This window comes from Quercus lobata, chromosome 8 (genome assembly GCF_001633185.2).
Source record: "Quercus lobata isolate SW786 chromosome 8, ValleyOak3.0 Primary Assembly, whole genome shotgun sequence".
Lineage (NCBI taxonomy): Eukaryota > Viridiplantae > Streptophyta > Magnoliopsida > Fagales > Fagaceae > Quercus > Quercus lobata.
In genome coordinates, this window is record NC_044911.1 from 53,928,332 (window position 1) to 53,950,305 (window position 21,974).

The 21,974-nt window shown below is 39.2% G+C and overlaps 2 protein-coding genes across 2 annotated transcripts; one reads left to right on the top strand and one right to left on the bottom strand.

The window, feature by feature from the left end:
• Window positions 1-1,729: 1,729 nt before the first annotated feature.
• On the top strand, window positions 1,730-3,070 carry LOC115957076 (stemmadenine O-acetyltransferase-like). Its single transcript, XM_031075314.1, has one exon. It carries the CDS (start codon window positions 1,730-1,732, stop codon window positions 3,068-3,070), a length of 1,341 nt encoding a protein of 446 aa, XP_030931174.1.
• A 13,699-nt stretch (window positions 3,071-16,769) lies between these two features.
• On the bottom strand, window positions 16,770-19,458 carry LOC115957077. Its single transcript, XM_031075315.1, has 2 exons — window positions 18,370-19,458; window positions 16,770-17,018 (listed from the first exon to the last, which is right to left on the bottom strand). The coding sequence occupies exons 1-2, from the start codon at window positions 19,456-19,458 to the stop codon at window positions 16,770-16,772; spliced, it is 1,338 nt and encodes a 445-aa protein (XP_030931175.1).
• Between the last annotated feature and the right edge of the window lie 2,516 nt (window positions 19,459-21,974).

Here is a 21,974-nt window from a genome sequence, read left to right on the forward strand (position 1 = left end):
TGTAACCAAGGGGGTATCCGTGAAGCCTTGTTTTTGCCAACCTTTCTTTGTTTCTCATCTTGAATCAAGAGAGAAAACACCTTGCCCATGGGAGGAATGGGATCCATCAGTAGAATTTGCCCTCTAACTGTGGTATAAGTTTCATTAAGCCCCATCAAAAAAGACATAACACAATCTTCAGCCTAATGACCACAAGAGCAAGTCCTATAATCTGAAAGTTCTTGCCACAATGACTTAAACTTGGTGTAATAGCTACTGATGCTCAAATCGTCTTGTGCCAAGGAGCAAATTTCTTGTCTTAACTCAAAGATGCGTGGTCCATTGCCTTGAGAGAATCTGTGTTGCAAGTTCAACCAAACTTCCCTAGCTGTTTTGAAATAAACCACACTTGGTTGAAGATCCTTAGACACATAATTGAATAGCCACGCTAGAACAGTGCTGTTGCATTTGCACCAAACAGTGTAAAGAGGATGATCCACAGATTGAGGCTTCAACAGAGAATCATCAATGAAACCTATTTTGGATTTGACATCCAAAGCTATGAGAACAGCCCTACTCCAGGTGCTGTAGTTCTCCTCAGTGAGATGTTGCACAACCAATGATACATCAGGATTGTCATTGTTTGACAAGAAATATGGGCTGGAAGAGTTCTCCCATAGCTGAATGGTTGGAACTGTGGCTGTGGTTCTTGGAGTGCTATCACTCATTTCTTTAGATCAAAGATCAAGAATTGATGAACTACAAACAAGGCCAGGAACAAATGCTCCACAGCTAATAATGATGAATTCTAAATCAGAATTCAACAAGAACAACAACGAAGGCCTCAAAAATCCCAGAATTCAATAAGAACAGTAACGAAAGATTCAAGATTCTCAGAATGAGAATTGAACCAAGAATTGTATGTAAATCTTTGAAGAATTGAAGATTTAGACAATGAATTCAATCATAGAAACTCTAGGTCTCTATTATAAGAATTGAGAATTGAATTTTCAACGATCAAATCAAGATCCAAGTGAAATTCAATTATTGAAACCCTAATTTCTGATTTTAATTTGCTAAGAATTGCAAAGAAAATCAAAACATAGGGGAAAGAAAATTGTGCGCAAATCAAGAGAAAATACAAAGAAATTTCTACTCAATCTGAAAAAATGCACAAAGAAGAGAAAGAATTGAACGAGAAATTGAACTAGCAAATACAGAGTGTACTAAGAATGAAGACTTTGATCTAGTTCGGCGCTGATACCATGTTGAAATCAAGAATCCAAGCTCGAAGAAGGATCAACAATGGAGGAAAGCATGCAGAGACGTGAAGGAAAGCATGTAGAGAGAAAGTGAATCTTCTAGAGCTTCTGTGTAAAATGATTTCGTATATTAAAATAACTGACTCTGTTCCTTTTATATAGTAGAAACAGAGGACCAAGTCAAGCTCTACAATCAGCCAATACAAAATCACAAGTAGCCTAACTAACTAAGTATAAAACTACTAAACTAATATCTACAAGATATTCTATGTGACAAATATCTACAAGACTAGATATTTACAGTATATTCAACAATGTCATGTTAGTCTAAAATATCTAGTTGTACATTGTTGCATAGGCAGTAGGCATTTTAATAATGCTTATAAAAGAAAAGCTCTTAGCAACACATTTAGGACCACGAACTACTGAGGCAACTTGATCTTTTGCAAATAAGAAAAGAGATTACTCAAAGTAATTCGTGTGCCAATATGATGAAGGTTGAGGTCACTATCATTTCAAAAGAAACAATCAAACCATCTTCACTAACATTGCACCATCTGAAACCCTACAAACTCACCCTCTTGGATCAGGTCACTCCTGCAACTTATGTTCCCACAGTCTTCTTCTACCCCATGACCAATCTCAATCTCGACATGTCCCAAATTATTGCACAGCTTAAAACTTCCTTGTCAGACACCCTCAATATCTTTTACCCATTTTCTGGGAACATAAAAGACAACCTTTTCATCCATGAATTTGACACGGGTGTTCCCTTTCTGGAAGCTCGTGTTAATTGTTCCATGTCTGAGTTCCTTAAGCACCTAGAAACAGACTCATTGAGTCTATTTGTTCCGTACCATGCCTTTTGCAAGGAAACAAATACTACTATAGGTCAAATGGCTGTTCAGTTGAGCCTCTTTGATTGTGGTGGAATAGCAATCGGGTTGAGCTGCTCACATAAGGTTGCAGATGCATCAACTGCGAGTATTTTCCTTCATTCTTGGGCTGCCACCTTTACTAGGTCTCCAGAAAAAGTTACACATCCAAATTTTTCTGAGGGATCAATCATGTTTCCACCAAGAGATTCACTTCCACAAAAGTATATAGCTACAATGGAAAGCTTGTGGTTCAAAGAAGGTGATTATGTTACGAGAAGGTTTGTGTTCCATGAAAAAGCAATAGCCACTCTGAGGTCCAAAGCGAAAAGCGAACTAGTTCCAAAACCAACACGCACGGAGGTATTGACATGTTTCATTTGGAAACACTGCATGGCAGCTTCTAAAGCCAAATCAGTTGGGCCGAAAAATAAATCCATGACCATACTGGTCCAAGCAGTGAACTTGAGGACACGAATGAAGCCACACTTGTCAGATGCTTCTACCGGAAATATATTTTGGTGGGCACCCGCTGCAGCTGATTTGGCTATGGAAGAGAAAGAGTTGCATGAATTGGTGGGCCTTGTAAACGAATCCATCGAAGGGTTTGATAGCGATAGTGCGGAAAGTTTGCAAGGAGACGAAGGTTTTTTGGCTTTCTCCGATTTCTTTAACCAATTAGAAGATATGTTTTCTGCAGAACCAAAACCAGATGTTTGTGCGGTTACATGCTGGCTTAGGTTTTTTAACGATATTGATTTTGGTTGGGGGAAGCCATTTTGGGTTGGTATCATGGGGAAAGTTGGTCCTGCATTTAGAAATTTAATAATATTCAGTGAAACCCCATGGGGTGATGGGATTGAGGCATGGGTGACCCTGGAAGAGAAAGAAATGACTATATTGGAGAATGATCCTGAATTTCTTACATGTGCTTCCCTAAATCCTAGCATCTAATCTCCCTTTAAAATCTTTGGATGTGTTTCTGTTTGACGCCAAAGATAAATTAAGGTGTCCGTTTAGATTCACGTTATTGCCCTTCTTCGTTTCACAATTCACGTTATTGCGCGTCTGTACTTTTTACGGGGTCTACCATCCTCTTTTTTCAGTAATTTTTTTATTAAAAATAAGGCTAGTAGTATTATTTATCTATTTAAAAATTATTTTATTTTCAATAAAATAAATTATATTCAAACAGACTCAAAAGAATAGTGATAGCTAATACATAAGTTTGAGAATTACAATAAATCATTAATAAATTGGTCTATGTGTCATGGTCTTGAACTTTACATCGAATCATAAGGTTTCACTTCAAGTGTAAAATGTGAAAGGTTTAAAAATAAATTTTAAAAAAAAAAAAAAACACAGAAAAAGAAAAGAAGTGAAGTAATAAAAAAATCGGAAATTATTGGAGTACTAGTAAGGCACATTACTGCTAAATATATAAGTTTAAAAGGAATTCTCATGGGTATTGATTTTTTTTTTCCCCTTTTTATTCCTTTCCTGAATCAAATGTAATGAAGTTATTAAGTTGTAACAAAAATTTATATAAGTGCAGAAAAGCAATATAGTTTTCATACACATGTATTGTGACATAGATATTTTTGAATGTTTCAATCTTATAAAGTTGGACCAATGTCATATTATGACAGTGACAGTGTTATGAAGTTTAGAATAATTTTATCATCACACTCTTGATATATGTTGAAATGATTGGAATATTTTTATAAAGATTCCAATATTATTTTTAAATGTTGATTTAGTGTGTTAATAGAAATCAGTTTCTTTTTTTGAAGTCTTTCCTATTTTGAGTTGACCAAATTAATGCATAATGATTAGCAAACATTTACAAAAGTTGGTGCACTTGTTGTAATTCCTTATTAAGTATTTTCTTTTAAAACTCAAACGTTTTCTAAATTGCTAATTTGATGTGTTTCTTTCGGGTAATTATTGGGTACTCTGGGAGTACTATAAATGTACACTCCTTCCTCTCATGTAACTGTGGATTCCACTAATTAAATTTATGGTAGGACCCACAATTCATGTGAGCGGAGGTAGTACGCATTTATGATACTTTTCGAGTATTTAATAATTTTCCGTTTCTTTCTTACAATAGCCGAACAATCAAAGTAATAAACATGAGAATTTATTTCTAACATTTATCTCGTTAAATGTATTTTAATTTGGCATGGATTCTTTACTTTTAAATAGTATTCTATATCCGGCCATATGGGGGAGAGAAAACCATTATTCTCATGGGCATTATTTTCATGTAAAAGATAAAACTCTTAAATATTTGCTAAGTCAAAATCCTAGTTTTATGAAAATAATATATCCTTGTATATACTATATTTTTGGGCAAAAGAAATGTACTATTGAGAGCTACAGATCCTTTAAGCGATGTATACTTATAAGGATAATCAACGAAGGTGGCTGGGTTGTTGTATTTCGGGTGCGGCATGCACAATGTTTTAGTCTACTACTCCAGAAACCCCGTAGATGAGTGTATTATCTCAAGACAGTTGCATGGTCCACGCTTCAACTCCGCCATCTAAAAACATATATGAATTGACGGTAATTGCTTCTATTGTTAAGTTATTAATTTGAAGTATCATCAAGGAAATATCTCTTTATTGTTCTCTAATTTTATGGTAAATTCCAATTTATGTGAATTTTAATAATTTATATGATATGTTGAATGTTATGAAATTCAATCTATTTTATTAATTATTGTTCTTAGGAACAACAATTTGAGACGAACCAATGTTTATGGTACATATGATGTGAGTATATATATTCTTGTTATATATATAAATTTGATAAATTGGAGAACTCACTATATATATATTTCTTGTCTATGAATAATTAAATAAAAATGCTTCCAGATTTTTATTTGAATTCGCATGATATATATATTTATATATATATTGAGTATTTGACCAATATATTGCCGATGAGCATAAGATACGAAGTATTAAGTCTAATATATGAAATGAATTATATATGTCAATATGTTCCTTTTTTTGCTAATCCTATGTCAATATGTTCCTATTATGCTCATGTGTGCGTAACTGCATATTGATTGGGATGCTATAGAATTTAAGGTGCAATTGCAATAATTTTTAATTTTAGAAAATTGCTCTACCGTTTTGGGATTGCACAATTGCTTCTCTGTATTGTTAGTTTTTATGACCGTACAATGAGGTGTAAGAGCAATATTGATCTGTGTGTGAAGTGGACAATTTAATAGTATTGTTAAAGAGGTGGAAAAAATGGTATGCAATGAATGACATATCATTCTTTGGCCTAATTTACGTCAATTTTTAATTCAGTGAAGGTTACTGTTTCAATCTGATATTTGTGTAAGATTTTGAGTCGGATTTAATAGGTAGAGACACCAATATAATTACGTAGACTCAAAATTATCAGTGAGGATAACTATTTTGGCATCAACTTTTTGCCTAAAACATGCCCTTCTTATATAGGTTGATTATACAGATTTTGTGTTGATGTTATTCTCATTCTCATGTGCTGGCCTTAACAAATGGTACACAAGCAGGCAGTGAGATCAGGATCACGCAGAGTGTTTTAATCAGGGCCAGCTCAACATCACCTTTAGAAGCTTTAAGCGAAAAATTTTAAGTAAAATTTTTTTATATTTAAAAAGTAATTAAATAATATTAATTGATTTTTTTATTTAAAATTTATTTTTTATTTTTATTTATTATATCATTTAATAAATTAGTATTACTAAAAGGATTTTACTAATGTGTGCCCTTAGGGCACATATTAATTTTCATTTTTGGAAAAAAATTTCTCGAGAATTGAAAAAGTAATGACAGCTTTTTCAATTCCCGAAAAAATATTTCCAAAAATAGAAAGTTTAATATGTGCCCTAAGGACACACATTAACCGGACCCTTACTAAATTATAAATGAGTTAATATAGTATATATTAAATTATTAATTAGTATAATAATTAATAAAGTAAAAATTTGTATAAAAAATATATATATTAATTTAAGTGGGTATACAGTGGGTGTGGCCCGTGGGTGGGTTAGGGAGTTCGTAGCTGTATTGGTGGAAGCCTAAAATTGTTTTCCACTTTTTTAGATTATAAAATATTATATAGTGAACAACTGCACTGTGTCTGTGCAGTGCCAAGTCCTGTCACTCTATCAAGTATCAAGCTTTGTGCAGTGTATTGTCACTGTGCAGTGGCATCAGTGCTGTGGAGTGAGCAGGTTGTGCAAGTGTATGGGCAAGCTCAGCGTGTTGTACTTGTCCTTTTGATGAAGTAGATCAAATAATGTAACTTAAAATGAATGACGGAGCTTATCGAAAAAGATCCAGAATCAAGATTCAGCGTATTGTCCTTATACTCTCAATCAATTAAGTAGATTTAAATGAATGACTGAGCTTAAAAAAAAAAAAAGAAGAAAAGAAAAGAAGAAGGCCAAAATGTACTTTTGTTTTTTACTTTTTGACCGTCTGAAGTGGTAAACGAAGTACATAAATGACCTATTAAATGCTAACGCAACCAAAAAATAATAATGAAAAATACAACGTCGGCATTCATGTCGGCATCTAATTTTTTTTTTAAAATATCAATTTTAACAAAATAAATAAACATAAAAACAAAATTTAAAACGTAAAAATACATCAATTCAGATTTGAATAAAAATAAACAAAAACATGAACAAAGATCACAATAACACAAGAACATGAACCCAGATAACAATAACAGTACTCAGAATTTCTATTCCAAAATTTGTATGCATTCTTCCACCAAAAATCAATTATAAATTCAATAAAAAATGGTGTTGTGTGTTCTTCCACAAAAATCAAAACCTAAACCATCAAACCCAATGACCACCACCACAATCTGCCACACTAACCCATATCCACCAGTACCAAACCCGAATGACCTCCAGCAACACCACTACCAGATCCATCACCACCAAACCCTAAAATCAAATTTCAACCATAACTCAAACATATTTTGAACCATTAAACAACCCAAACCCCCCACACCATCACGGATCAAAGAAAGAGGCATCGAGTGGGTGAGTCCAAGAAAAGAAGAGATAGAAGGAGAGATCAAGGAGACTATCTTGACGGTGGCTGGTGGCGGTGAATGGCGAGGAAGGAAACCACGGCCACTACCACCGATCTGAGTTTCACAACACACACAAGGGGGAGAAGCTGTGTTGCCCATCAAGCACCGAAGCCTCCATGATCAAAACCCCAAAGAAAGATAAGCAGATCTGCTCATCGTTGGTCGACGAGGGAGAAGCCGAACCACCGCCGGCCACATCTCAGCCTCTCTCTCTCTAAACCCATATTGTTCTCTCTCTCAACCCAGATATATCTTTACATGATAAAAAATCATACTCCAAAAATAGTTTTAAAAGTTTTTTTTTTTTTTTTTTTGAAGAATCAAAACTTGTGAGTTGTGACACTTTTTACCATAATTTTAGATTTAAGATTAAAAAAAATTAATTTAATTAAAAAATAGAAATTCAGAAATTTGTTTTTAATTAAACGTTTGTTGTTTTTTTTAATAATATAATTAAATTATTTATTTTTATTAGATTAATGTTTATTTTTATTTTTCTGAACTGACTTTTTTTACTAATTTAAATGATGACGTGGCTTTTTAAATACTAATATGCCATTTAAAAAATGCACAATAAGAGTTTTTAATATTATTTTATTAGTTATATTAGTGTTTATTGTGCACACAGTGTATTTTGTTTACTACTTCAGATTTTTCTGTTATTGAAATGACAGTAAGAACCAAAATAAAAATGATTTTTTAAAATTAGAGATTGATCTAGGAGCGAAATTAATTTAGGGATCAAATCGAAAATTGGCCTAAAATATAGGGACTGAAAGTACATTTCCGCCTTTGGAAATGAAAGAATATAGATAAAGAAGCAAAGAGATAGAAAGATGAGAGATTTTTTTTAATTTTGAAATTTATAATTTTTATTTTTGTATATTTTAAGATAATTATGTTGTATTATTAATAAATTTGTAGTATTAATTTTGATTTTAGCATATTTTAAGAATGAATTAATGAATTTGTCTCTTAAAATTTAATTTTGTTAGCTGAAGTTTTTTCTATTTTTGTTTTTTCTCTATTTAATTTTTTGCATTTTATGGTACAATGAGATTTTTTTATGCATTTTACTGACTAATAAAAGGATTACAATATTTTTTTTAATTAAAATATATAGATAAATATTACATATATATATATATATATATTTTCTTTTTCTTCAAATGGGAGTCTTTTTTTATTTGGAACATTTGTCCCAATTGCGTCTATTGTTCAGCAGGCCTTGGTTTTAATTTGAATGTGCTGTCCCTAGTAGCCCTTAGCACGTTGATGGACTTTGGTGTTTACGCGAGATGCTTGCTGAGTTGCTGTACAAAAGGGTCTTGGTAAGTTAATAAATAGTATTATTATTTTCATTGGAAAATTAGTCAGCCATAGCATTGAGATATACTGTTGCATCTCATACAAAATATATTTGATGGGTTATTTTTGAGGATGTGAAAAATCTCATAAACTTTTATGAATGTGCTTCTATTTTCATGAAAATTATTTTGAGAAAAGTTCAAGTACCTTATAAGGTACGTTATCTTTAAATTTTCTCAAATAGTGGGGGTATTGAAATTGAGGAAATGTGAGAAAAAAAATATTTTGAGAAATATTATTTGGGACTCATAAAACATAAAATAGTTGATGATAAATTTCAACTATGTGAATTATATTGAGAATTGAGATAAAAATAATTTTTTTGTCTCAGTGCGAAAATGTTTATGCTACAAGGGCACTCCTATTGTTAAGTAAGAACAATGGGGTCATTTTCAAGTTGGTATTCCTATTTTATAAATAATAAAGATACAATGATGCCCTTGTATAAAGTAGACACTTGTATTTGTGCCAAAAGTTAAATGAGAATGAATAGAAATATTATACAATTGTTGTATAATGATGCCAAAGTTTTGACAAAAATATTTAGTCCCTTATGCTTGTGAAATTATGAAAATTCTTTTGTTCCTAAATGTAGTTCCTAGTAGTTAGAAACTACTAACCTTATGTAGATGCTAATGAATCTACATCTCTTGCCATATATTTATGAGTTGAGAAATGGTGGAAAACAATTTTTAGTTGTATAAATTTTGTGCTTAAGTAACCACCAACAGCAAGAGTAATGTAAAAAAAAAAAAAAAAAAAAATGATATATCATGTATAAAGTGGTTTCTACTATACTAGAAACACATACATTAAAGCATGTTACTATATTGAATATATAGTGATGGAAAAAAAAAAAAAAAGAATGTAATTATCACTGGCCATGTATATGATGATACTATCAAAAAGCTAATTAAGCTTAAGCTAGTGAATAAGAAAATAGCTTACATTTATATTGTTAAAAAAATATGAATCTATCTTATATTAGCACTATTTTATTATAATTCTGTTATATAAAATAAAGGGCTGCTTCCCTAGACTTTTGAGCTTTTATATAAATGAAATGATGAAATCTCTATTTAGAGTCAAAAGTCTAGTTGTACATCGAGGGGGATGAGACTAAAGCTCAAAGAAAATAAATTACCTATGAGGATACCCTAACTAGGGATTGGAGATCCCAAGAACTATGTTCAAAGGGAAGAACGAATCATAGAGTAATTTGTATAACATGCACTAAATTTTGAGTACAATTACTCTTGTCCCTCCTTATGTTGCAAGTGCATGTATCTCGTAACGTTATGTAGGATGAGTTTTATAGTAAAGAACTCTTAATGTGATCTATAGCTCTTATGAGTGGGATGTTAGAGTTACGAGAGCATCCTTGATAGATACACCTAATTGAGCATGAAAGTGGGGCCGCTTCCTTTGAGAATTGGGCTAATTCTCTAAATTCCTCATGATAGCTAGGATCAAGTAGAAGGTCGCAATGTGCTGGCTTAGAAGCTCATGGCAGAGTACTAGGATATTTTGTGTATGACGTATTGTCTTGTATCCACACAAAAAGTCATAGTTCAAGACTTAGCTCACTAATAACTTTGGAACAACAATGCTGAAACACTAAATGAAGGTTCAAGCCATTGGCATTTTTTTTTTTTTTTTTTTTGAGAATCAACGTAGTGCCTTTTATTCAATGAATACTGTGGAGACACAGTTTGGAGCCCAAACCCCTATCTTGTGAAGTCTTGGTCCAAAAAAGCCTAACACAATGAATTTGGTAGAGTAGGCTAAGAACTAGGTTTAGATAAGTTAAATAGAGGCTTGTATGGGATAAAGGAACACATGAACAAGAACAAAAGCCATTGCGTTGAAAGATTTCACGGTTTGAGGAGACTAAAAACTTAATTTGTGTATACAGACCAGTACATTAGGGTTCCTTTGCATGCTACAGTACTCTACCTTCTTCTTTTTTTTCGTCCCCTTCTTATGGGGGCTTCTATACATTATATAGGCCATTTCTTATCATCTGGGCTTTACACTTGTTGATCATCCAAGCCTCCACTTGAGCATCTATCCCATCAGACACATCTTTTAGTCCTTTGTGAGTTGGGGTAGCTAAGGTAACACTGTTCAAGGGTTTTCTCCACATTAATGCGGCCAGGAAAGTAGCTATAGTGCATTCAATGTGGTGGTGGCAGCTTTTGCTTAGATATTTTGTATTTCCTTCCTTTTCACGTATTTAGGGGATGTGCTGCAGTGGCTTGGACGTACCTCCTCGGACCTTTTTTCTTTATTTCCCGTGATAAGGCTTAACGTGGATCGCTTAAGCCATGTTGCCTCCTCGGATAGGCTGCGTCCTCGGACAAGCCCAAGTCCCAACTCGTTACTTTGGGCCATAGTCCCCACAATAGCCCCTAAAAACTCCGATTTTTATCTCCTTCCGAGGAGAAAAGCGGGGTTTTGACTTTTTAAGGGATAAAATCAATTAGTTTCCGATTCGCACGTGTGGGGACAGTTGCTTCTGACGCGTTGCAAATTATGAGGCGCGGCTTATTACTCCAGGCGGCTTTATGTCTCCCCTATCCAGTGGCGAAACGCAGATCTAACGGCTGACATTCTTCCTAGAATTTTGAGCAGGAGTGACCTTCCCTTTTCCCTCTTGCTATATAAGGCCCTGGGGAAGCTCTTTCTGCTTTTCTTTTCTACTAATACTTCAAGTTCGCCAGAGAATCCCAGCGCCCAGTTCTTCATTAACGTTCCAGGCCTTCGAATTTCCGTGACTACTTCAGTGAGAAATCTTTCCCTGAGGAAATCTCTGAGAGCTTTAGAGATTGTTGTAAGGATACTTGTAAGTTCTACTTCCTCTTCGTAACCCCAATTTTCACCTCGGCCTTCCTCCTCGGCCCACCGTTTCGACTAGATGGGTAGATTCAAGTGTCTAGTAGATACCCCGGCCGCCATGGAGGCCTTTAGGGCAAAGTGCCGCATCCCGCAGGGGGTGGTTTTGGAGTACTGTCCTCCAGAACGAGTGCTAACCGATAGGGAAGTGGGTTAAGTTGTCATTCCCATGATTGCTTTTATAGAAGGAGGAATGATGCTTCCCATACGTAGGATTACCCAGGACTATTTGCTTAACCATAGATTGACACCGCATCAGTGTGCTCCCAACCTGTTTAAGGTCTTAGATAGCATAGATGTTCTGAACGAGTAGATGGGTTTAGGTCTTACATGGCATGACGTAGTTCATATGTACGAGTGCCACCATCTTGACAAAGCGGGGTACTACTTTAAATCTCGGTCCGAGATCGTTAGGCTGATCTCCTGTATTTTTAAATCCAATAAGAGTATGAAGGATGACTTCCTTATTGCCTCGAGAGAGTGGAGCGATGGTCTTCATTGTCCAACTCGGGTAGGAGATCCAGGTGCGATGCCTTTAGGATCAATCCCCCGGAAGAGGGTTTAACCCTTTAGTTTTATTTTCCTTTGATTGAAGATTCAAAATTTTTGTAACCTAACTACAATTTACTTCTCGGCTGTTTTGCAAATAGAGCAGACGTCGCTCCTTGGCTGAGCCACGTAAACGTTTAGGCCTTGAACTATCTTTTGAGGTCAGAGATCTACATTAACGAGGACGGACAATTATGCGTGACCCATCTGATTTTGGGTTACGAATCCTTGTCCCGCGCTTTCCTAGACATCGGCCAATCCATAAGAGCTGGCAGTCCAAGATTGGCTAGGATCGACGTGTCGAAGTCGAGGTTTTTGGCCCGAGACGATATTAGGCCGGTTGTTTTGCTTGGCATTCAGAATCCTCAGCCTGTTGCACAACCACTTCCACAAGATAATCCCGAGGTTGCAGCGCGTGTTGAAGAAGAGATTGAATCATCCTGTCTTTCTCTTGAAGAGGAGAGAGACGAGTTCTACTTTGAGGAGGATATTCCAAAGGCTCCATTGATTGAGCTTTCAGACATTAAGGGAGAATAGGATAGAAACTCCGTGATTGGCGCCCCTCTTAATTTTTCTTGCTTGGACGACTCTTTAGACGAGGAAGTGGACAACATGGCCTCCAACAAAGGAAAAAGTTTGCGAGAGCTGATGGTTGCCTGAGGCAAGGGGCAATCATCGAAGGTGTCTGCCAAGTCCCAGACCTTTGTCCTTCCTCCTGCTGCTCCGCAAATCCCTACCGATCTCGGCTTGAAAGCTAATCCCGACCTAAAGAAGAAAAGGTCGGTTGAGTCCCTTGAGGAAGGCGAGGTGGGTGCTTGCCAGGGTGGCAAACAAAAAAAACAACTCGGGAGCACCGGGACAAAAGGGCTCCATCTGTGGAAAGCTGAGAAGAGATGGAACGGGCTGAAGTGCACATGCCTCCGCGCACTTGGAGCCCCCGACTCGAAGTGGACGGAGCAGCCATTCCCTATAATGCTTCAATCCGAGAGTATAATCGGGGCCTAGCGGGCTACATTGCTGAAGCCCTGGAGCAGCCCGTTCTCCTTCCCAAGGATATGGAGGCTTACAGGTGATTTTCACAGCCTGAACTTTTCCTATCCTTGAAGAGATATCTTGTGATGGTAAGGCAATTCATCCTCTCATTGGTAAGATCATTGAATCAGGTCATATTTTAACTTGTCATCTTGTCACTTCTTGGGCAGATCATTCAGCAAGTATTTGTGGCCGAAGAGTGGTGTCGCGATAATCGTAAGTTAGGTGATGTTGAAGCCCTCTCTCATGCCAAGGTGGAGAAAGCTCTAGGAGCCCTCAAGCAAGAGCATTGCGAGCTATCTAAGAAGCTCAAAGAGACTGAGTCAGGCCGTAAGAGCGCTGAGGCTGGCTTGAAGACTGTTGAAAAACAAGCTAAAGATCAATGCTAGAAATTGTACATGACTGAGACCAACCTTGCTACTGAAAAGCAAGCCGTATTGGATCTCAAGGCCGCGTTGCAGAAAGCCAAAGAAGAGGCCCGACTTGCCAAGGAAGCAGCTTAGCTAGTCAAGGAAGCAGCTGAGACCGAAAAAAGGACTGCCTACCAGCTTGGGGCGGAGGAGACTGAGGCAACACTTTCCGAGGAGCTTCCAGAGGTATGTAGGGATTACTGCAGTATTTCATGGGCTCAAACTTTTAATGCAGCAGGGATCCCTACAAACTCTGCTTTAAGATTGCCTAAGAATGTCTTCTTCCCTCCAGAGATTTGGGAGATCCCTGCCGATACCAATGAAGCTTCCGAGCAGCCTACGGTTGTTCCTGATGCCATCCCTTTAGCTGAAATTGCCGGGGGCTCTGGCCATGTTGCCGTCCGAGTCGAGGATGTGGAGGAAGAGAAGGGTAAAGGTAAGGGTAAAGGAAAGAAACCCTCCTCCAAGGCCAAGGATCTTGCTAAGGAGACAATCATTGAGGCTGAGGACCATGGGGTAGATCCAAAAGTCAAGGATGTTCCTCTTCCTCAGCCAGAGTAAAAAGAAGATCCTTCTGCTGAGGCTTAGCTCCTAGGGTTCTTATTATTATTATTATTATCTTTTTTATTTCGGATGGAAGTTGTATTGCCTTTTGTTCTTTTGTAAAGACCTCTCATTGTACTATCTTTGGTTATCAATACAAATGCTCTTTTTCTCAATTTTTTTTTTTTTAATCTTTATGATTGATGTTGATGGAATTTTATTATATTGTTCCGAGTCAATGTTACTGTTTCTTTAGTTGATGTTTGCAACAACCCTACCAATATAAACAATTGAGAAGAAGCAGAACCGTGTAATGAACTTAGAACAATAAAAGCTATCATGCAAGACTGTGAACATACCTTAGAATTGGATAGAAGTCCTGAGTTGTTAATTTCCCCTAAGTCTGTGGTCCAAGGAGCCATGCAGGACTTAGGTTCTGTTTAAAATTTGGATAGATGCCATAAGTTGTTAATTTCCCCTAAGTCTGTGGTCCGAGGAGCTATGCAGGACTTAGGTTCTGTTTAAAACTTGTATAGATGCCATAGGTTGTTAATTTCCCCTAAGTCTGTGGTCCGAGGAGCCATGCAAGACTTAGGTTCTGTTTAAAACTTGGATAGATGCTATAAGTTGTTAATTTCCCCTAAGTCTGTGGTTTGAGGAGCCATGCAGGACTTAGGTTCTGTTTAAAACTTGTATAGATGCCCTAAGTTGTTAATTTCCCCTAAGTCTGTGGTCCGAGGAGCCATGCAGGACTTTGGTTCTATTTAAAACTTGGATAGATGCCATAAATTGTTAATTTCCCCTAAGTCTGTGGTCGAGGAGCCATGCAAGACTTAGGTTCTGTTTAAAACTAGTATAGATAGAAGTGAGTCGACAAATACGTGATGATCACGGGATACAATACAGGCATAGCTGTTTTCATTAATAATAATATCTTTTCAAATTATTTACATTCCATGGGCGAGGTGCAGTTTTCTCGTCTAGGTCTTCTAGATAATAAGCACCTATTCTTGTCATTGAGGTGATGCGATATGGTCCTTCCCAGTTGGGTCCCAGCTTACCTCAGGAAGGGTTCTTGGCGTTGCCAAAATTTTTTCTCATCACGAGGTCGCCTGGCCTTAGCGGCCTTAGTTTTACATTCATATCGTACCCCTGCTTTAACTTTTGGTGGTAATAGGCCAATTAGATCATTGCTTTTTCTCTTTTCTCCTCGGCTAAATCTAGACTTCTCCTTAGCAAATCATCATTATTTCTTGGAGTAAAAGTGCTGGATTTCAACATTGGGAGTCTAGTTTCCAGGGGGAGCGCAGCCTCAATCCCATAAGTCATCGAAAAAGGAGTTTCTCCCGTTGACCGTCGCGGCGTGGTTCGGTAAGTTCATAGGACGTGTGGTAGTTCTTCCACCCATCTTCCCTTTGCATCACCCGGTCTCTTTTTCAGCCCATTCACTATGACCTTATTCACAGTTTCGACTTACCCGTTTCCTTGGGGATAGGCTGGAGTGGAATATCGGTTTGTGATTCCAAAGTCACAGCAGTATTTCCTGAAAGTTTTACCATCAAATTGAAGGCCGTTGTCCGAGATGAGGGTGCGAGGAGTTCCGAAGCGTGTAATGATGTTTTTCCAAATGAACTTCTTTGCATCCACGTCCCTGATGTTGGCTAAAGGCTCAGCCTCAACCCATTTGGTGAAGTAATCCGTGCCGACTATTAAGTATCGCTTGTTCCTTGCCGCTTTCGGGAAAGGGCCGACAATATCTAGACCCCATTGGGCGAATGGCCAAGGATTGGAGAGGGGGTTAAGGACTCCCCCTGGTTGGTGGATATTTGGGGCGAATCTCTGGCATTGATCGCATTTCTTTGCATATTCTTGGGCCTCTTTCTGCATGCTCGGCCACTAGTACCCTTGGGTGAGTGCTCTATGTGCTAGCGATCTTCCTCCCGTATGACTCCCACAAATTCCCTCATGCAGTTCTTCAAGCAATGACTCTGATGCCTCTAGGTGCACACATAATAAATATGGCCCAGAGTAAGAGCGCTTGTATAGCTTATGGTCCTCTGACAACCAAAATCGAGGAGCCTTCCTCCGTATCTTCTCGGCCTCCAATTTTTCTTCGGGCAATACATCATCTTTGAGGAAACTCACTATGGGATCCATCCAGCTCGGATTCATTCTAACTTGATGGATTCAAACTGTACCCTTTTTGATTGTATCTGTCTTGCATAAATCCTCAACAAGGATCATTTGTGGTAGATCCTGCGTCGAAGATGTGGCAAGAGTGGCCAATGAATCTGCATGTGTGTTCCCGCTCCTAGAGACATGCGTCAAGTTAAAAAATTCGAAGTTTAATTGCAGGCGTTTGACTTGACCAAGGTATTCCTGCATTCTCGCATCTCTAGCCTCCAACTCGCCCCTCACCTGGCCTATGACCAGTTTGGAGTCCAAGAATGCTTCTATTGCCTTTCCGCCCATTTTTTGCACCATGACCATTCCTTGCAGCAAAGCCTTATACTCGACTTCATTGTTTGTAGCCGAGAACCCAAGTCTTAATGACTTTTCAATGGTAATCCCCTCGGGTGATATTAGAACTGGCCCTACCCCAGATCCTTTTTGGTTTGCCATGCCATCAACGTAGTCCTTCCATTGCGAGGCTCCTTGTGCAGAGATTGTGCCGATCGATTTTCCATCCATGTTTTCCTCCTCCGCTACTGCTTCTACAGAAGGTTCAGCAAATTCAGCGACTAGATCCGCGAGGACTTTCCCTTGACAGAGGTCCGAGGCATGTACTTAATATCGAAAGCCCCTAGAAGCGTACTCCATATGGCGATTCTTCCTGTGTAATCGGCGCTTCGGAGCACCGACCTGAGGGGAAGTTGAGTCAGGACAATGACCATATGTGCCTGAAAGTAGTGAGGAAGTTTTCGCGTTGCATGCATTACAGCAAGAATTGCCTTCTCCAGTGGTAAGTAGCGCATTTCAGTTTCATGTAACTGTATGCCATTATCAACCCGTATTAATACCAAGCTTACAGCGTGAGAGGCCATTGCTATATAGGCGAACAGAACTTCGTCGGCCTCAGGGCTAGACATGATGGGTGGTCATGATAGGTATTCTTTAAGTTGTTGGAAGGTTAGGGCATAATCCACGGACCATTCAAATCCTTTCCACTTGTTCATCAAGAGGTAGAAAGGTCGGCATCGGTCTGTAGATCGGGAAATGAACCAATTTAATGCTGCGATCATTTCAGTGAGTTTCTATACTTCTTTTGGGTTCCGAGGAGCTTGTAAGCTATTAATTGCTTTGATTTGGTCCGGGCTTACCTCTATTCCCCTGTGAATTACCATATAGCCTAGAAATTTACCAGACCCGAGGCCAAACGAACATTTAGAAGCATTGAGGCGCAGCTTGTGCTCTCTTAGGATGCCAAAAATGACTTCAAGGTCTCTCACGTGCTTGGATACCACTTTACTTTTTACTACCATATCATTTATGTAGACTTCAATAGCCTTACCTAGTTGTGGTGCGAACATTCTGGTCATCATTCTTTGGTAGGTTGACCCTGCATTCTTTAAACCGAAAGGCATCACCTTATACTGGTAGTTTCCGACGGGTGTCATGAACGCTGTTTTCTCCTGATCTTCTAGAGCCAGTGGTATTTGATGATAACCCTGGAAGGCATCCAGGAAGCTCATTTGGGGGTGGCCTACAGTCGCATCTACCAACCGGTCTTTCCGAGGCAACGGGAACGGGTCCTTTGGGCACGCCTTGTTTAAGTCTGTGAAGTCTACGCAGACTCGCCATTTCCCCGTCTTCTTTCTTACCACTACTGTATTTGCCAACCACTTGGGGTAAAAGACTTCTTTGATAGCCCCTGCCCTTTTCAACTAAATCACTTCATCCCTAACGGCGTCGACATGCTCTTTCGACGGGCGCCGGGGCGGCTACTTCTTTGGAATAGAGGATGGGTTAACATTTAGGTAGTGACAAATGAGATTAGGGTCAACCCCCGGGGCATTGTAGGCATCCCATGCAAATACATCAACATTCCTTCTTAGAAACCCTATCAGTTCCCCTTTTTCTTGGAGAGGTAATTCCGAGCCGATTTGGGAAAATCTTTCTGGATTATTGTCAATGGCAACCCTTTCTAAACTCTCACATTTTATCTCCTCGGTTAATTCACCGACTGGTGCTGCTGAGGTGGTTGATTGCTATAAGTTCTTCTTCACAGATGCCGAGGATGCTGCACTGGACCGGCGTGAGATGGCGGCCACCATGCATTGCCTAGCCATGGCTTAATCTCCCCCAATCTCTTCCACTTGGCCCCCCTGACGAGTATTTTACCTTCTGATGAAGTGTAGAAGAAACGGCTCCCAGGGCGTGGAGCCAACGTCTGGCTACTATAGCCGTGTAGGGTGAGTAGGCGTCGACCACGATAAAATCCACCTCCACCACCTCTGATCTGGTCTGTATGGGCAATCTGATCTGCCCTTTTGGTATGACAGTCTTCCATTCGAAACTTATAAGAGGAGAGTCATATGCCGTTAAGTCCTCAGGCTTTAGGTTCAGCCCCCTGTACAGATCAGGGTACATCACTTCCACAGCACTGCCCGGGTCTACCAGCACTCTCTTCACGTCGAACCTTCCAATCCTCAACGTAACTACCAAAGCATCATCATGAGGTTGGATAGTTCCTATCTTATCCTCATCCGAGAACGCCAGCACAGGTGAGTTTCCCTTTTTAGATCTTTTGGACTCCTTTTCACCATCCTTGGCGGGAAGCCGAGCCACAGACAGTACCCCAGAAGGAAAAGAGCCGGTCCTCCCGGGAGTGGCGAAAATGACGTGTATCGTCCCCATGGGAGGTCTCAAAGATACATCTTTTCGAGGCTCTTGAACTACCTGGCCCAGATGACTGCTGAAGGGGTGTAAAAGGTGGCGTAATTTTCTTTCTCGTACTAACTGATCCAGGTGATTCCATAGATTTCTACAATCCTCGATGGTATGCCCATGGTCTTGATGATAATGACAATACAGGTTCTGGTTGCGCTTTGAGGAGTCTTCGGCCATTTTACTCGGCCATTTGAAGAAAGACTCATTTTTGACTTGCTCCAGAACCTGTTGCACCGGCTCTCTAAATACGGCATTAACCGCTTGCATGTTAGCTTGTCTAGCCTGTCTCGAAAAATCCCTTCTCGGCTGGTTACTGTTATATCGTTCCGACCTGTAATCATTCCCTTTGGGGGGGATGATCTTCTCCTTTCCTTTCCCTTGTAGTTGGTCATTTTCCACCCTTTTGTATTTGTCAATCCTATCCATCAGTTGGCGAACGCTGGTGACGGGTTTACCAGTTAGAGACTTTCTTAAACCGTGCTCGGTGGGGAGACCACTTTTGAATGTGCTGATGGTGACGTCATCGTGGTTTTCATCCATCTCGTTATACATCTCCTAATACCTATCCGAATACACCTTTAAGGTTTCCCCTTCGTGCATAGACAAGGATAATAATGAACTTAGGGGCCGAGGGACTCTGCTGTTTGTAATAAAGCGAGAGCAAAAAACTTGAGTGAGCTGCTTATAGGAATCTATGGAGTTCGTTTTCAAGCTGTTGAACCATCTCATTGCCACGGGTCCCAGGCTAGACGGAAAAACTTTGCACATCAGAGCCTAATTTCGAGAATGGATAGCCATCCTTTGGTTAAACAGGCTCACATGCTCTGCAGGGTTTGCTCGGCCGTTGTAAATAGTAAACGTAGGTTGATGGAAGCGCGGGGGTAATTTAGCCCCTTCTATCCTGTGTGTGAAGGGTGATCTGGAGATCTGATCCAGTGCTTTGTTCATGGCATCATTACCCAAACCTTTACTAGATGGGCTCTTATGTCTCCGTTCAGGGCGCGGCTCCTTTTCGTAGGAAAATGTTTCACTTGGGGGAGTTCTTGACCTCCGCTTGTAATTGACATCTTCTTCCTCGTTAGAAGATGTGTCTGAACTGGAAAGGGACCGCCTTTGCTGTGTACGGCACAACTTCTTTTTCAGGTCGTCTATCTCTCGCTGCATGGCCTGATAATTATTTCGCCTTTGGGATATGTGACTACCTACTTGGGAGTGGCTTTGGCTCGTCTCAGTAGTATGTACGCTTCCCTCTCGTTTTCTTCCATTGCCTGGATTTGGCCTAGGGTTAGGAGGATTATTTTACCGCTGAGGTCCAATAGGTTCTGTCTGCTGAGGGTCAACTTGGAGTGAATTTTCTTGGTGTGGACCTGATCTTGCCATGCTTAACCGTCGTACTTACTAACACTCAAGTTCTTCCCACAGACGGCGCCAATTGTGGAGACACAGTTTGGAGCCCAAACCCCTATCTTGTGAAGTCTTGGTCCAAAAAAACCTAACACAATGAATTTGATAGAGTAGGGGTTAAAGAACTAAGTTTAGATAAGTTAAACAGAGGCTTGCATGGGATAAAGGAGCACATGAACAAGAAAAAAAGCCATTGCGTTGAAAGATCTCACGGTTTGAGGAGACTAAAAACTTAATTTGTGTATATAGACCAGTACATTAGGTTTCCTTTGCATGCTATAGTACTCTACCTTCTTCTTTTTTTTGGTCCTTTTCTTATGGGGGCTTCTATACATTATATAGGCCATTCCTTATCATCTGGGCTTTACACTTGTTGATCATCCAAGCCTCCACTTGAGCACCTATCCCATCAGACACCTCTTTCAGTCCTTTGTGAGTTGGGGTAGCCAAGGTAACACTGTTCAGGGGTTTTCTCCACATTAATGCGGCCAGGAAAGTAGCTGTAGTGAATTCAATGTGGTGGTGGCAGCTTTTGCTTAGATATTTTGTGTTTCCTTCCTTTTCACGTATTTAGGGGATGTGCTTCAGTGGCTTGGACGTACCTACGCTCTGGATTTTCAGTGTCCGAGGAGGAATTCCTCCTCGGACCTTTTTTCTTTGTTTCCCGTGATAAGGCTTAACGTGGATCGCTTAAGCCACGTTGCCTTCTCGGACAGGCTGCATCCTCGGACGGGCCTAAGGCCCAACTCGTTACTTTGGGCCGTAGTCCCTACAAATACCATCAAAGTTTGCAAAAACACAAGAATGAAACTGTGGTGGAGCATCGTCCAACCACACACTATAATTTGAAACATTTAAAGCAAAACGAGCTAAAACATGAGCAACCATATTACCATCTCTCTTAACATGAGAGTAGTGTAATTTACTAAAACATCTAGCCATAACAACACAAGCCCTGATCTTTGTTCCCTACTGAATAGTGCACAGTCAAAATTGACCTTTACAATGTTCAAGATAGGAGCTCTCCAAAGAACTCGGATCGGTGTGGACTGTGGTAGAGAAGGTTGCTACACCACTTGGAATTTCGTCAGGAGTTCTTTGGCCATGTTTGCGAGCTTATTTGGATTGCAACAAGGTTGGTTGGTTCTGACTCGATATTGGTGTGTCTATATTTTCCAAATAGTGACTAAGAACATAGTGATTTTCACCTTCAAAAGCGGCCATGGAGGTGGTTTTTGGATGGCACGGTATGGAGGCTGATTGGACTGATCTGGCTCATTACCCTTCATTGCTATTGTTGAGATTTTTTCCTTGTCTGGAATATTGACCATATTAAGCACTTGCCGTTGGGATTGTTGGGAATTAGAGTTAATGGGATAAAAAATAGGTGAGCTGTCATGCGCGATTAATGCTTCTTCAATATTACTTATTTTTGCTACCAATGTATCACGCTTTACTTCCATAACCGAAATAAGAGGTGCATTAAACGGGTTGGACTCATCAATGAATGATTGGGATTTTGGACTTTCCATAGTAGTTGTAAAGTTTGAAACCTCTCCCAGCTTTGAAGTCGACATTAATGAGGAATCAATCCCACAAAACTCGGTTTCCATAACTGTTGTAATGTCCGCTTGCACCATCACAACAGTTTC

Bases quoted from the DNA above. Each gene is read 5' to 3' on its own strand.
- LOC115957077 (XM_031075315.1), bottom strand. From the start codon at position 19,458: ATGGATGAAAACCACGATGACGTCACCATCAGCACATTCAAAAGTGGT. The intron at 17,019-18,369 runs GTAAAATACTCG...AATGGCATACAG, and splicing joins CTTCTACACTTCATCAGAAG to TTACATGAAACTGAAATGCG.
- LOC115957076 (XM_031075314.1), top strand. From the start codon at position 1,730: ATGATGAAGGTTGAGGTCACTATCATTTCAAAAGAAACAATCAAACCA.